Raw genomic sequence first — 16,241 nt, 5'->3', positions numbered from 1 at the left:
AAACTTGCTCGCCTCAAACAACTCCAACACATTCTCCATGAACCTGTCCCACAGCTCCTTACAGAGCCCAACAACGAACCCCAGGACATCCCGCGGACTCCACGTCGCCCGGAAGTCAAAGGCCTCGCCCAGAATGAAACCCTTAACCCGGATGGTAAAAGGTCCACCTTTGGTGATGGTCTTGAGAGACCCAGTCAGCTCGACCAATTCGATATTGAGCGTGTCAGCCAGCCGCTGGGCGAGCCACTTGCCAGCTGCAAGAACAGCTGCTGCCACCGCTTTGGCAGCGTCGAGGCCTGCCTTTGCAATGTCGACCCACGTGGTATTCTTCTGTGCAAAGTCGAGCGCCGCGAGTGCTGTCTGGAAAGCAATGAAGTGTATCCCCTCAGCCACTCCCTTGACCACAGCTCGAGCAGCCTCCAAGATCTTTTCCTGAACTGCCAAAAGAACACCCTTTGTCGCTGCTGCAGCTTGCTTGATCCCCAAAGCAGTCTTTTCTGCAATGACGACAGCCCCTTTTGCTATCTCTATTCCGGCAGCATGGATAGCCACGACACCGTCAACAGCGGCTTGAGCGGCGGCAATGATGCCGTCCCACATGACGCGGGCGGCACGGAGAGCACCCTCGGCCAGGTTAACAGCCCCGAGTGCAATGTTGTAGGCGACGCCTTCGACGATGAATCTTGCACCATTAAGAATGAGATTCGCCGCACCAAGAGCCATCTTCATGACAGCCAGCTCAGCTCCGAGGACTCCGACACGGAAAGCCTGGATTTCGTTTGCACGTCAGCGTATGTACAAATTAACCAAAATGCAGAAGTAGTCTCCCTACCTTGAATGGCTTCTCGTACCATGCTGCGTCATCAAGGTCGTCAACAGCATCGTCATAGTCCCGTCTTGCTCGATCGACGCGCCCTAGATGGAAAGTGAGAAAGTGTTCAAGACATGCCCTGGGGCGAGGACCACTTACACTCTTCCTCATTCACTCGTGCCCTGGCACTCTCCAAAGCCTGAATAGCGTTGCCGAAATCCCTCTGGAGCTTTTCCCGCGATCCCTGGAGATCACGAATCTTGCCATTGATGGCTTCCTCGCCATCGCGCCGTTTCTGGGCAAGATCACGCTTCTTGCCGTCCATGTCATCCTGGAAATCCCGTTTCTTCCCGTCCAAGATAGCAACAGCTTGGCGAATGTGCTCATCGGCACGCTTCTCTTCCTCCAGGATGTACTGCTCGTTCTCAACCTGCTCCCGGCGGCACTTTTCCTCTTCCGCTCGCAGGTCAGCCTGGGCCGCCTCCATGGCAGCATCAAACTTGGCCTGCGTTCTTTTCACCTCTTGCTTGGCCTCCTCGCATTTACGCTCAAATTCAAGCTTTGCCTCGTCCACCTTGCGTTTGGCCTCCTCGATACCTTGGTCAACCGACGCTTGAGCACTTGCAAACCACTTCTGCATCGCCTCCGAGATCTCTGTCAGGATCCGCTGCTCCATCAAAGCATGGAGTTGGAAATCGGCATCTTCAAGGTTCGCCAAAGCGCCGGTATTGGCACCAGCACCGCCCTTCTCCAACTCCCTGTCAGCAGGCTCAGGCTTGATGAGCTTGCCATCGACCTGAAACTTGATGAGATCGCTCCACGCCAGTTCAAAATTGAACTCAAGCTCCGGATCAGGCATGATCTGTGCCTTGACAAACACACCAGCCTCAAGATCCCAGAGCGCCACGCTCCCACTGAGCTCAAAACACTGCCGCTCTTTGGTGATCTCAAAGTCAATGAAGGCATTTTCTCCCTGAGTGCCATCAGCGCCCTTCCCGCCCCGGATTGCAAGAGGACCAAGGGTGAAGCCTTCGATTTCCCCCTTGAGCTTGAGGCCTTCACTACCGATCCGGCAGTCAATCTCGACCTTTTTGTCAAGAATGAAGGCTTTGCCCTGCACGACGAAGCCAGGGGGGTAAACCTGTGTGCCGATGATGCAGCCGAGCGGACTGGCGTAGACGTTGACGTCCTGGAAACGAATGATCTCGCGGTCGGGCTTGTCGATGTCTAGGTCTGCTGCCGCGTTGACGAGGTTGATGACTTGGCTGGATTCGAAGCGGGTTGCTTGAAGCTTGACTAGCGTCTCCTTGGGGTTGGTTCCGAGGTTGATGGCGAGCGCGTAGGCGTCCACCTCGTCGACGACGAAGCCGCCTTCGAAGCCCATGCCGGATGGTGTTCCTGTGGCGACGAACTGTTCGTAAACAATCTCGACTTCCAGGGTTAGGCGGGGACCTAGTGAGATGTCAGCAACCTGAAACCACGGCGCTATCACTATGAGCTATTCGCGTACCAATCTTGAGCCTAGGACTCAAACCCAAGGGGTTCTTCCACCAGCCAGACATCTGGCTATTCACAGGTCAGCAGGAGAGCCAAGGGTTCTAGTTTGATATGGGGGACTCACGCATAGGCTGCGGCCTGCAGGTTGTTGGCCGCCACGCCAAGGTCGAGCTGGAGAGGCTTCTCCTCGCCTTCGGGGGTGACCCAAAGTGTAGCTTGGAAGAGTACACGCAACTCGGGCTGAGTTTCAATGATGAGTGTCAATGGCCCGGACACCACGGTGGGAGATAGCTCGATCTGGAGGTATGGTCAGTCAGGTGAGTGGAAGACTTCACACGTGTTTGACCTACTCGAATGCTCTCAGGCAAGATGATACCGACGCTGAGACCGCCCTTCTTGGAATATCCAGCATGGAGGATGTACCTGTCCTCTGGCGATGTGCCCTTGCACAAGTCACCAACAAACGGCACCGACTTTAGTTCAGCGCAAAGGAAGATTCCTATTGTGGGCATCCACGCCCGCTGTCAGCTGTTATTGACCAAGAGTATGTGACCGAGGACGGGGGAAATTTTCACCTTCCTTGATCGGGAACCGCGCCGTATTCAGGCCGTAGTCGTTAGAAATGTCCTTACTCGCCGCCACCAGCGTCACGCAGTCAAGCTGCAGATCCATAGGGTGGTCATCTCTCATGGCACCCCCCCAGCATCTTGCCGATACTGACGTTCTCACAGTCAAGCCGGCCGTACACGAAATACTTGAGTGGGCCGTCAGAAGACTTTGTAATAGCGGCTGCGACTTTGAAGTTGAGGTTGGCGTCGCCAGTATGGACCTCGACATCGCCGCGGATGAGGGCTGCAACAGGGGTTCCTTTTTTCTGAGCTGGTGATTGTCCCGGAACTCCTTTCACGCTGGAAGGCGGCGGTTGAGTTCCCCCTGTGGCCTCCTTTCCTTTTTCCGCGTGGTCTTGAGAAGGAGGTTTGGGCGGGTTCACATTACCAATGATCAACTCCAAGCGGGCTTGCTTGATGCAAACATCTTCACCGATGTGAAGGTCGTCAACAGCACCGGATATCATGACACCGTCGACCGAGATGAGAACCTCAGCGGCTGCGACCTTGTATGAGTCAACCCAGACCTCGCCGTACAACACCAGCCGCCCTTGAGATATCTCGACGGTCAGTTCGCTAAAGCGGACGTCCTGCTCCACAGGGTCGAGGTTGGAGCCCGTCATGGTGTTGAAAAGCCGGCGGATGTCATCCATTGTCAGCGTCTTGATGTATCCGCGGAGGAGCGAGCCGGCTGATCAGTTGTGTTAGCGTTGCTCAGTTCTTGGTTGGCTATCAACGAGGTGAAATAGGCGAAGAGGCAAGGGATACAAACATTTCTTGACGTGGCCACTCAGCTCAACAACAACGCCACCGAGATTCCAGGTTGACAGAATAGAGAACTCCAAGGTCCTCCCAACGTCCGACTTGATGATTGAAGTCCCAAAGGTGACTTTGTCGAGCTAAAACAGCATTCTGTCAGTGGTGGGTTGCCGAGGTGGACAAGAGGAACACTCGCATCAAGACCTGAGACGCCAAAGACACTCTCCCACTTCTCACTTCCGCCAAAGTTCATAGCTATATCCAGAGAATCTGCCTTGGGCTGAAGCTTGTACTCCAGAACAAGGGGCACCACCGAGTTGGGGATGGCCAGGTGCAGCGTGCCAAAGAACCCCCACATGGTCTCAAGATCAACACCTTTACTCGGGACAACGTTGAGCTCGACACCAGCGTTGCGGAAAGTGAGAAACTCGCCAAAGCCACGGTTGATGCCGTTGATACTCCCTTTGAAGGTGAAGCCCGTTGCTATGAGATCGTCGCTGTAATCCTGTTGGATGCCCAGGTGTGCTGAGAGATGCAGGCCGGGCTGTTCTTGAGCGAAGACATCACGGAGGACGTCGTGAATGGGTTGCAACAAGCCACGGAACTCAACATCCGTCTCGAACCACAGCCCAGCTTTCTTGAGCGCTGAGGCATCCCGGCCAAGCCAAATCATAGACGTGTTCTTCATGGTGAGGACATCGAAGTCGGTCCCCTTTAGACTGGGAAAGATGGAGCCGAGCGAGATGTCCTCGTCGAACTTGAATTCCTTGAAGAGTTCCATCGGGCCTTTCGGCTTCTCGACTGTGCGCAAAAGATTAGTGATGATTCATCGCTGTGAAAGTCAAAACTACTAAAAAACCTGAAATGTACTCACCAGGTTTCGGTTTCTCGACGGGGACATCGATCCAGTATTCAACGAGTTGGCCATTTTCGAACTTCATGCGTTTCTGCCTTGTGAACTGGGGCTCTGAGCCAGAAGAGACTTGGCCCTTGGAGTCGGATGGATTGCCAGACATTGTGGAAATCGACTGGCCCGTTATCTTGCCTTGTAGAAGAGGAGTCTGCTTTGAAGAACATTGGAAATACGAATCATTCTATACTTCCACATAACAGGCATCTTGTTCGGGTCCTCTCCCCCGGCAAAGCCTCGCAGTCTCGCAGTCTCGCAGTCTCAATTTCTCTTTGCCTCTCCTATCTCTATCTTCGGCTTCTTCCCATGTCCCGGTTGTTCTAGGCCTTCGGGCGATATCACAGCGGTGACATCGAGGACAGCGTCCGGAGCAGGATTCTCAATATGTCAGTAGTTCCGAAGCGATCAGCTGCGATCTCTGCGCAAACCTCAACTTGCCACATTATCGATGTGGCCATCATCATCTTTCACCGTGCAGAGTGACCAAAACCCCCGCCGCCAACGCCGGGTATCTCGGCATCTCTCTCCATCACAATCTTTCCCTGCTGCCGCTTCAGCTCTCCTTTCTCAAGCCTCCTCCGGCCATCTTTTATTCACGGACGTTCTGGCCTGATCGCACAAACTGTGCTACTGAACAATCGAGATCATCACGGATTCAACAGAATTGGCGGTGTGACAATGGCAGCATGAATTGGCAGCTCCAGATAAGGCAACAGGAGATTTGCTTTCAGCAATCTGCAATGATTCTGTCACCATCTGCAATACATCGTGATATCATCAAAGAACCTACTCTTTCCCCGGATCAAATATCCAAAAAAAGCAATTCCCAGCTAGCCTCCACTCGCAGCGCCTTTCCTGTCTTGAAGACCACACGTCGATCTAAACTCCAAGCGGGGCACGTGGCTTAGGTCTCGATCACCAACATCTCGATTTCCAATTCCGATGCAATGATGCATTCCCCGAGCACCAACACCTTTTCAATGCCGAAAGAGTATTAGTTTTGGCGTTACAGAACGAGCTGACACCAACGCATCACCACGAGGATGAAAACAAGTTTTCAGGCACCGCTCGGAAACAGTGCTGCAAGCGTGAAATATCACATTCTAGACTTTAGCAGCGGGAAGTCGGGACTCGATCTGGCCTCAAGCGAGGGATCCAAATCGAGCTGTGGCATGCGCCTCAACGCAAGGAAAGAAGCTGAATGATGGAGAAAATTGTCGGTTTTGGGATAGACAATATGAAACATCCACAACACTATTGGGTCTAGATGTGTGATTCGATTGCCAGTTGTGCTCCTCCTCATGGATGGTGATGATGATGAAGATGATGATGATGCGATCAAACTCGACAACAGGGCCAAACTGGGTAACGAGCTCGTGGCTAGCACATTCAAGAACCCCAAGCACGAAAGGCAAATGATGAATTCCAAAGACGGGATCCGACTAGAAAGCAGCCCAAGCTGGAAAAAACCATATAAGACCTTCCATCCTCCCTCCACAGTCCACTCCCTTCTCTTCACCAAAAACAATAAACACACATTTCCCATATAACTTCAACCACAACACCAATCACCCAAACACAACCCACCCCCCCAAAATCAAAATGTCCACCCCCGAAGCAGGCAACACCCTCTCCATCCCGGCCTACACCCCCGACGCGGACTCCGCCCTCCAAGAAATCACCTGGTCCCAATCCCTCCGCACCAAGAAAGCCAACTACTACATCGTCAAAGCCAAAAACATCACCCAAAACCAAGCCGACGTCCTCCTCTACATCCAAGACACCTTCTACAAGGACGAGTCCAGCCCCACTCACCTGAGCAAGCTCCCCGATGCCAAAAAAGAAGGCGGTGCGCTTCTCCCCCCTTACCCCCTCTTGTCCCAACCCAACCCCCCAACCCCCCCATCCCATCCCATCCCATCCCATCCCATACTAACCCCCTTATTCCCCGATCTAGACAACTTCATCCTCCCCATCAACGACAAATTCCAATACGGCCAAAAGAACGCCCAAGGCGAGAACCGCTGGCTCGTCCTCCACGACAAGGACAACAAGCTCTACCAGCACCGCTTCATCGTCGCAACCGTGCAGGGCCATGCCGCCGAGTGGGCCAAGACGCTGGCCAACTCGTTCGGCGCCGGCGAGCTCGCCTCTCAGGTTACCAGCATCGGCAAGAGCTTTGTCGGTCACTACCTGCACACCTTTTAAGGTTGACGATCTCAAACTGTCTCGCTGAGGAGATTCTGGGGGTGTTTCAATCTCTTATGGGCGCGCCACAATGAAGGAACTGATATGGTCTACTTTGAAAAAGAAACACACACAAAAAAAAGAAAAAAAGAAACTGATATGGTCAACTCTGGAGAAGGATGAAGAAAGAAGAGAATGTAACTACACTCATTAGATAACTATTAGCTAGGTCTCTGTCTCAGCAACTGGCCACGCCAGACTAGAAACGAATACTGAGTTCTTGAACATTACAAGCGTATATGATGGCATGATATTCCTTGGTAGATTCGAGCCTGGCCTCTATGAATAGGACCTTTGACTGCAAAGTGCAGGATAAAAGAATTTCCCAGGGCTCGGTTGAAGCTAATTGAGATAGAATAGACAGGGCACATGATACACCAAAGCCATGGAGGGGAGCGAGCTCGTTTAGTGATATCCTATGCATACAAATTATTTCGACCCATCTTTTTCTTATGCATGTCCTGGTTACTTCAATACCCTCCACATATGAATGAATATTGTAAACCCACGACCATAGAATATGCCTGCAGTGCCCAAGTCCCAGCTCAGACAAAACATTAACAAGCACTAAGAGCCGACATAAATGTAGCTGTAACACAAAACCGTCCGCCCCCCAGCCCCACCAATCAAGCAACGGACGTCCCAAGAGTCTCACTGTCACTAGCATAATCGGCAACCCGGACATGGGGACTAGCCCTTCTTGGCTCATCCTCATCATCAATGGCCCTCGCACTCGCAGGCGTAAACGTTCTGTTCCTCTTGACACCGCTGTTGTAGCAAAGCTCACCTCCTGAGGTGCTTCTCGAACTACCAGAGAAAACCGTCTGATCTGGTAGCGTCGGCGGTGCAGCGTTTTCCTTTCCCTTGTCTCCGAACAACCCACCGCGGTCTCCGCACTCTTCGCTCGATGATGTTGTGGAGGATGACCGTGCAGAGTGGCAGGCCGCACCCCCTGATCCGGGGATAGGTGTTCCCATTCGGAAGGCCGTGTTGGGATCGACCTCCCCTAGCCCCATTCCCAGGTGATGTCTGGTCTCCTTCTTGGACTTGATTTCTGACGATGGAAGCGGAATGGGTTGGTTCAAGAGTGACTGTGTCAGACTGGATGCAAGATTCGGGGGCAGCAGCGACGCATCGTGGCGATGCTGAGGCAGATGGTATTGATGATCTAGATCCAAGGCTGTAGGCGTATTGGTCGGAACCTTCATGTCATCGACTTCGTCCATGGTGGCGCTATAATCCGGCATGCTAATGTCACTTGTTTGCTTGCGCGCCTGCATCGTAGAGCTCGACCAAAAGGCCTTGAAAGAGTTGTTTGAATCGCTTGACTGTCCGCTATTGACGATGGAGCTCATGGAGTTTACCCAGTCCATGTATGCTGACGATGAACTAAAAGGGTCCGCATACGTATTGACAGAAGTACGGGGAAGAAGAGGGGTGGGAAATGTTGAGCTGCCAAGATATCCTGACGTTGTTTGGGGCTGGAAGATGCTGCCCGGTATTGGAGGAGTAGGGAACCCTTGGCTTTTGACGTTGCGAAGAAGCAATGACTTGCGGCGTGGAGAGTGGCTGTGAAGATCTGCTCCATCGTTGGTTTGGTATGTGGGGACTGGCATCGAAGGGTTCGCGGAAGGACGTCGCCACATCGAAGGATTGGGCCATGCGATGCCATTGGCCTCGAGAATCTCTGTGCTATCACATCAGCCTCGGTCCGTAGTTGCTACCAGAGGTCCGGGAAACAAGACGGACCAAGAGGAGCATGCTGAAAGGAAAATGCCACGACGTTCTTGACTCTCTCAATGGGAACTGAGAGGGAGTCCCGAGGGAAGCCTTCGCTGATCACGACCTTGATTCGACCAATGTCGTCCGCGGGATTCCAGTGGCTCTGAAACATAAGTTCGCGACGGAAATGCGGAAACTTGAGTCGCTCAAGCTCGCCGGTTTTGGTAAATTCTGCCAGAACATGTTACTGCAAGATCACTGACAAGGATAACAATCACCACAAACCAAATGTGCTAGTGATAAGATGTGGGCCGTTGACTTTGCGGTCAAGGACAGTCGAACTAGTTGCCGGTCAGGAGGGGACTTCATCAAGAGCCAGGCAGTACCCACGCAACCAAGCGTCCGTCGAGGAGAATACGGGCCTCATATTTGACTAGCTCCATGTGCTTGCTGTAAGTCCGGGTGAATTGGCTGATCTCGGGGTTGCGCCAGCAGTGAAGGGATATCTGGAACGAGGACCCGGCCGGCAAACTCGGGACAAAGCAGGTCATTACCGGCATCATTACCGACATACCAGCTGAGCCGTGAATGTGGGACAACTCGACATCGGGAATCGCATGGCAGGCGACCTTGAACTCTTTGAAGGGAATTTTGGCGTCTCGGCCAGTCGGGAAAAGGATGACATCCCAGTCGTCGTAGCGCATCGTGGTGGTCGAAAGAGGAGGATGCTTTGTCGAGAAGAGAGACTGATAAGACTTGCTCGATGATGATGGAGAGGAAAGGAACTGGTACCAAGAGAACAGCAACAAAAGAGAAAGGTGACCAAGCCAATTACACAGCCATCAAGGCTGGCAACTCCCAAGAAGCCAAAAACAGAGTTGCGAGCGGAGATGCCTGATATCAGAACATCAGCAACGTCACTTTGGTGCCCGCGTTGGTAGTTTGGCGGGCCCGTGCCGATAGGCATCTTTGGGAGCTACCGGGGGTAGGGGACCCAATGACGCACGGTGTGACCGGTACTTCCCTCAGCATGATTGGAAAGGGACGAAGAAGGATGGGGTTCGAGTAGCTTCGGCCCCGGTTCAACTGTGTGGTGTAATTCCAAGACAGTCAATTGGGTGCTTTGACTGTGGAAGTTGGGGCGATTCGGATGCTGAGACTGAGAGATCCCATCGAGGAAGTGACGGGGGCGGCTTGATTGTCGGAATTGCAGTTGAAATGAGCGGGAAACACTTGCTGCCTTAGTCTAGACCATAAGATCATACGCCCGTGTCATCAAGGTTGCCAGCTGAGATTTTGAGACCGATTCAGAAAAACGGCAGGAAGCGGCATAACAGAAAACCTATTCCGAAAACCGGGAACCGCCTCTTTGGAGGAAGCTGGCAAGCTAACTCAGGAAACTGCAAAGGGTCCTATGTTTGTCAATAAAGTCAAAGGTGGCATTACCGCGCCTGCTGGGTCACCCGTGGTATGAGCTGTTCCCCACCCTCCTGATACCAATAATCGCGGCAGGATCAGATAAAGCTCTTTCCACGTTTCCAAGATCCCACAGCTTCCAACCTTCCATCGGCATCAACGGAAAGCAGGGCACGGATCAGTCGCCACCCAGCTGGGATTCAAGATCCATGTCAGTAGACGATGGACCGAAACTAGATCAAAAGACTGGCCGGACATGACTGCCTGCTAAGCTGTTCTTTGACAAAGGGACTCAATTGCACAACATAGGTCGTTAATAACCTGGATATTTACAACTCCTCACATACTACTTCCACTTCAGGGGTCCTCATCACCTTCCATTCTGGCCTGTTTCCAATGATTAGCTTGACCCAAACTCAGGTCCAATGACTGTCCACTTACGCGGATAGCACCCTCTCCACCCAGTTCCCTGATCAAACCACCCTCAAACTCTCTGGGGTAGCTGACACGGTCTGGGTAAACCTGCTTGACGGTGAAGACAACGCCGAGGAAGACCACAATGAAGGCGCCAATCTGGGCCAGACCCTTGCCAGGGCTGATCCATGTGTACTCGTAGGTGGAGAATATGCCCAGAATATCGTTGTCTTCGTGAACCGGCTCGCCCAAGTTTCTGCGCTCCTGCTTGTCCCACCAGTCGGCGTGAGGGTCACGGAATTGGCGCTTGACACGGGGAGGGTTGATATAACCGCCGTTCTATGCTCCTGTCAGTTTTGCCGGCCATTCTCAACCCAGAGCTCCTCCTCGACCTCCACAACGCACCATTTCGGGATCCTCAGCCGCAGTCAGCTTGGGGTAGTCGGAGTCGGGGTACTTCTCGTCAAGCTTGGCGCGGCCGACCATGGACTCGGGGAGGAAAGTTCGGGTTTGAATGAGGGGGAGTCGGCGAACCGCAAGGGCGGCAGTCCGGAGGGGCGCTGCCCGCACAATTCGACTGGACAGCATCTGTGAGTAGCGAGTTAGCATATGTGTCGAGAAGAGGGTGAAAGGGCAAATGGTGACATGCCGTGGCGTTGGGGGTGCCGCAATGCGATAGTGTGAGGTGAGGGCTGATTGATGACGATTGAGTTTCGAAGCTATCCCCCAGAGGTTTGGCCTCGTCGTGGTTGGAGCTGTGAGAGCTGTGATTGGCTGGATGTTGCTGTTCAGAGGTCACAAAGTGGACACCTCAGGCAACAATGCACGCAGCCCACCAAAAAGAAGCAGAGCAGAGGCCAAGCCAAGCCCACGGCGCGCCCTCGCACTGGGCGGCCGCGGCAATCGCCTTTCAATCAAGCTTGGTCATGAGTTGGAATTTTTTGTCGGCTCTCAAAAGTTTTGCTGACGACGGGCTTTTTCGACACTATTCACGCCGCAGCAACCACCACAGCGGCCTGGACATGCTGAAATTCCGACACGAGATTCCCCGCGACCGTCCCGTTCGCCTGACCTGTTTTTCGGCCTGCCAGATGCCAGTTTCGTCGAGCTCTCGGCTTTCTTTGCCTCGCGCTGTCCCTTGTTACTATGACAGAGATCGCGTCGCCGAGCCCAACACACGCTCTTCCGCCTGCCACTAACGGCGACAACAATGGCCACCACCACCATGACGAACCATCATCCACCACCCATCCCGAGCCCGTCGACGTTGACCTCGAACCCCCAGAGACGAAGGATTCATCCAGCGAAATTAGTGAATTCGAGGATGATGAACAGGTCCTGGCCAAGCTCGATCAGATAAAACAAAATGCCATCAACCAGGCTCCGAAAAGCAACGGCATCGACCATGCCCACGACACCCCCTCCACCGATGATGGGCCACCTGCCAAACGTCGACGAGTCCGAGATACGACCCCAAATAATACCATCAGGAAGCCCAAGGTCGAATCCCCGCCATGGAAGAAGGTTGAAGCCGAAGGGCCAACCAGGTTGATAGCAGAGGATGGCCGTCGCAAATCGGGGCGCATCAACCTGGTGAACTTGGAGCAGGACAAGCGAACGCCACGGGGAAATAATCAAGCCAGTCCTCCGCGAAGAGGGCGTGGGCAAGCTAATGGTTCTGCAAGTGCAAACAGCTCAACCCCCGCTTCGGGAGGCGCATCGAAGCGTCCGATACCCTCCAGCAAACACGCAGCATCCAAGGCTTCCATGTCCAAACCTCCACCCCGGAAATCGATGACCCAGGAAGTCCGGTCGAGTGCACGAAGTCGTCGACGATCCACATCCCCAAGGCGACCCACCACGCCTACGAGGCAATCACTTGGCACGCGCCGCTCCACGCGTCGCCTTAGAGATAATGACGATGACGATGACAGTACCTCCCCAGCCGCTATCCGATTCACCCCCCGTATCAAACTCCGCCGCCCACCCCTGACAGAGCTACCTTTGGTCCATCGGGACCAAGCAAATCTACGACCAAAGCTCGGCCCGTCTTTCGAAGAGTACGTCGTGCGAGCAGCCAATATTCCTGTGGAAGAGGGAGGGCTCTTGATCACCGCCGAAGATGGTCCTCGATACACTGATAAGCTCGTGCAAGAGGATGCCTCCATCATTTTGCGGGTCGAGAAGGAGGTAGAACCAGGCGGGTTGCTGGCAGAGGAGAGATGTTCGGTATTCGAGCCAGAAGCGGAGGAGGAACCACCACGGCAATGGGCACATCTGGATCACCTTACAAGGGCTATGAGCAACTTTCGTAAGTTGATGCTTAATGAGCAGCAGCGACATCGTGCCACAGCAAAGAGGATAGCCCTTGCATGCGAGGCTGAATGGAGGCGGCGAAATCCGCAACCCAAGACAGCTGAAGAGATTGAGTTTGAGGAGCGAGAGAAGAGCAAGGCACGGTGGAGGCAAGTTGGGAAGGCAATAGTGGGGACATGGGAGAACGTCAGGGTAGAGGTCAACCGTCGACGGCTTGTGGAATGGGAGGCTGAGGAGCAGCGACGCGTCAAGGCTGCGCTGAACCAAGCAGTCAATTTGTCGGAACAAAAGCTGCAAGCCAGGCAAACACTGTACGATGCTGAGGAAATGTCAGGCGAGGACGACGATGATGACGAAGATATGGACTCGGATATGGATGACGAAGAGGACATCTCTGATGTTTCTGAGTCTGATAAGGGTTCAGAGGCTGATGATGAGAGCAACATGTCGTCGTCGGAAGATGATGATGATAAGGAATCTGTTCTGTCCGATGAAGGCTTGACGCAAGACCAACTACGTGAGAAATACGCCAACCTACCGGTGTTGGAGTCAAAGGAGGTCGATGATTCGAAACCAGACGTGGGCACAACGCCGGCCGACACTCCACATGGTGGTCCAACTGATATGGACACCAGCGATGAATCGGTAGACATGGATGACGACCTTGGCTCAAGTGAGGAGGAAGAAGAAGACGAAGGCAGTGAGGAGTCGGATGACGAACCTGCTGGGCTGCTATCCTTGTTCTTCAAAAAGTCTGAGTTGAAGAAACTTGAGGTGGAGGCTGCGCCTGAGGAACCCTCAGCTGAAGGCGATGGAGATGTGGAGATGGCCGACGTTGATCCTTCAGATGCCCCCGCGCCAACGGAGGAAGGGGATTCTGTGATGCCAGATCTGAAAGAGTCAGCATCTGAGCCGATTTCAACAGCTGCTGAAGCAGGCGAACCAATGAGTGGTGTGTTGGCAGAGGTTCTGGTAGAGAATCCACAGTCTGCGACAGCAACTGCCACTGCTGAACATCCACCACCACAAGTCGACGTGTCCGCCACTAAGTCTACAGCGTCAGTGTCTCCAATACCTCCACCAGCCGATGTACAGCCCGTTGATGAAGCTCGTACCTTCGCCAGCCAAGCACAGCCAGTTGCCACCAGGGTCAAATCAGAGCATGATGTCGATGTGTCGATGGTAGACGCACCTATAGTAGACGAAGCCCTCGATGCCCAGTCCACGGCAGCCAACCATCACCATAGCCCCGAGACGGAGCCAATGACCAATGCCCACAGTATATCTAGAAGCCAATCGCCAAGGACATCCGACGACACTAAACCAACTGATGCAGAAACGCCCGTATCGACATCACAGCTCAATGCCGCAAAATCTGACAGCAGAGAGCTCACTCCACAGCAAGATGCCCCAAAGACAGAAATACCCTTTCTGCTTCGTGGAACGCTGCGTGAGTATCAACATCACGGGCTGGATTGGCTGGCAGCCCTTTATGCCAACAACACCAACGGAATTCTCGCCGATGAAATGGGCCTGGGCAAGACCATCCAGACCATCGCGTTGCTGGCGCATCTGGCATGCCATCACGAAGTGTGGGGTCCACATCTCGTCATTGTCCCAACAAGTGTCATGCTCAACTGGGAGATGGAGTTCAAGAAGTGGTGTCCTGGCTTCAAAATTCTCACCTACTATGGTAACCAAGAAGAGCGCAAGAGAAAACGACAGGGGTGGACCAATGATGACGTGTGGAACGTTTGCATCACATCATACCAAATGGTGCTCCAAGACCAACAGGTGTTCCGGCGCAGGCGATGGCATTACATGATTCTCGACGAGGCTCACAACATCAAGAACTTCAAATCTCAGCGGTGGCAAACACTGCTTGGCTTCAACACGCAGGCTCGTTTGCTCCTGACGGGTACCCCTCTGCAAAACAACCTGACAGAGCTCTGGTCACTTCTTTACTTTCTTGCCCCCCCCGAAAATGGCGAGGGCGGCTTCGTTGATCTCAGGGAGTTTCATAATTGGTTCTCTAGGCCAGAATCACAAATCCTTGAGAGCGGACGAGAGCAACTGGATGATGAAGCACGGGCTATCATCTCCAAGCTCCACAAGGTCCTTCGACCATACCTCCTCCGCCGTCTGAAGGCAGATGTCGAGAAACAGATGCCGGCCAAGTACGAGCATGTCGAGTTCTGTCGTCTTTCCAAACGCCAGAGAGAACTCTACGATGGCTTCTTGTCCCGGGCTGACACCCGTGAGACCTTGTCATCTGGCAACTACATGTCTATCATTAACTGTCTGATGCAACTGAGGAAGGTCTGCAACCATCCGGATCTCTTCGTTGATCGCCCTATCATGACTTCGTTCCGCATGCAACGTTCTGTTGCAGCTGATTACGAGATCAACGAGCGTATTGTCAGGAAGAAGTTGTTGGCCGAGAAGCTGATGAGCACAGTAAGCCTCAGCTTCCTCAACATGATCCCAACACAGTACGAGGACATGTCCACGTCCCATGCCGATCGCATCGCTCAACTTAGCGCGCTCCGTATCTTTCCCGATCTGAGAGATGCGCAAAAGATTCGGGCCAACAACGCTTACCATAACCTGGATCCAGCGTCTGTAAAGTCAAATATTGTGTATCTTGAGAGCGCCGCCCGGTGGGGTCGGTTTGAAGAGCTTCAGCATTGCGTCTATCTGAACGCCCTCCGTCGTCAACAACGTCCCATTTACGGGAAGCGTCTTGTCGAGATGCTAACGCTCGACACTCATCGTCGACCATACAAGCAGCGACCAAAGCTCCCTCAAAAGATCATGAGCTGGTTTGAAGAGGATCTGCACTTCTTGCACAGTGCAATCCCTACTCTTCAACAACGAGCAGAGTCGATGGAGACGACCATCACCAAGTTTGCATGTGTCACCCCGGCAGTGGTCACTGGTGATTTGAACAGGTTCCTACTTGGGGAAAAGGGCATCCAAGCATTCCAGGAGGCAGATATGAGGCTTTCAGCACCAGTCAAGTATGCTCCCTACATGCCCAAAGAGCGGCCTGTTGATCCTTGGCACGAAGCCCGGATGCGCCTCAGCATCCAGTTCCCTGACAAGCGTCTCCTCCAGTACGACTGCGGCAAGCTCCAAGCGTTGGACAAGCTCCTGCGCAGGTTGCATGCCGGCGGTCACCGTGCACTTATCTTTACCCAAATGACAAAGGTTCTCGACATTCTAGAGCAGTTCCTCAACATTCATGGCCACAAATATCTGCGTCTTGATGGTGCAACAAAGGTTGAACAGCGTCAAATTTTGACGGACCGCTTCAACCACGACACTCGAATCACTTGCTTCATTCTTTCAACTCGTTCCGGCGGTCTTGGTATCAATTTGACGGGTGCCGACACAGTCATCTTCTATGACCAAGACTGGAACCCGGCCATGGACAAACAATGTCAAGATCGAGCTCATCGTATCGGTCAGACCCGCGATGTGCATATTTACCGTCTTGTTAGCGAACACACATGTGAGTAGGGATACTTACCCTGTATAC

At 53.3% G+C, this 16,241-nt stretch overlaps 5 protein-coding genes across 5 annotated transcripts; 2 read left to right on the top strand and 3 right to left on the bottom strand.

The window, feature by feature from the left end:
- Positions 1 to 938: 938 nt before the first annotated feature.
- On the bottom strand, positions 939 to 2,195 carry PODANS_5_9970 (uncharacterized protein; the record flags this gene model as incomplete). Its single annotated transcript, XM_001904789.1, has 1 exon — positions 939 to 2,195. The coding sequence occupies one exon, from the start codon at positions 2,193 to 2,195 to the stop codon at positions 939 to 941; it is 1,257 nt and encodes a 418-aa protein (XP_001904824.1).
- Positions 2,196 to 6,187: 3,992 nt separating this feature from the next.
- Positions 6,188 to 6,793, top strand: PODANS_5_9960 (uncharacterized protein; the record flags this gene model as incomplete). Its single annotated transcript, XM_001904788.1, has 1 exon — positions 6,188 to 6,793. One exon carries the CDS (start codon positions 6,188 to 6,190, stop codon positions 6,791 to 6,793), a length of 606 nt encoding a protein of 201 aa, XP_001904823.1.
- A 665-nt stretch (positions 6,794 to 7,458) lies between these two features.
- On the bottom strand, positions 7,459 to 9,258 carry PODANS_5_9950 (uncharacterized protein; the record flags this gene model as incomplete). Its single annotated transcript, XM_001904787.1, has 4 exons — positions 7,459 to 8,519; positions 8,582 to 8,785; positions 8,840 to 8,895; positions 8,945 to 9,258. The coding sequence occupies 4 exons, from the start codon at positions 9,256 to 9,258 to the stop codon at positions 7,459 to 7,461; spliced, it is 1,635 nt and encodes a 544-aa protein (XP_001904822.1).
- A 1,069-nt stretch (positions 9,259 to 10,327) lies between these two features.
- PODANS_5_9940 (uncharacterized protein) lies at positions 10,328 to 11,089 on the bottom strand (the record flags this gene model as incomplete). The annotated part of the gene is made up of 2 exons (XM_001904786.1): positions 10,328 to 10,723; positions 10,790 to 11,089. Coding segments are annotated over 2 exons (696 nt in total), but the record flags the coding sequence as incomplete, so codon positions are not given.
- A 441-nt stretch (positions 11,090 to 11,530) lies between these two features.
- On the top strand, positions 11,531 to 16,222 carry PODANS_5_9930 (uncharacterized protein; the record flags this gene model as incomplete). The annotated part of the gene is made up of 1 exon (XM_001904785.1): positions 11,531 to 16,222. One exon carries the CDS (start codon positions 11,531 to 11,533, stop codon positions 16,220 to 16,222), a length of 4,692 nt encoding a protein of 1,563 aa, XP_001904820.1.
- Between the last annotated feature and the right edge of the window lie 19 nt (positions 16,223 to 16,241).

Source organism: Podospora anserina, chromosome 5, assembly GCF_000226545.1.
Source record: "Podospora anserina S mat+ genomic DNA chromosome 5, supercontig 9".
Classification (NCBI taxonomy): domain Eukaryota; kingdom Fungi; phylum Ascomycota; class Sordariomycetes; order Sordariales; family Podosporaceae; genus Podospora; species Podospora anserina.
Note: the sequence above shows the minus strand (reverse complement) of the source record. Positions and strands in the feature narration are given on the sequence as shown.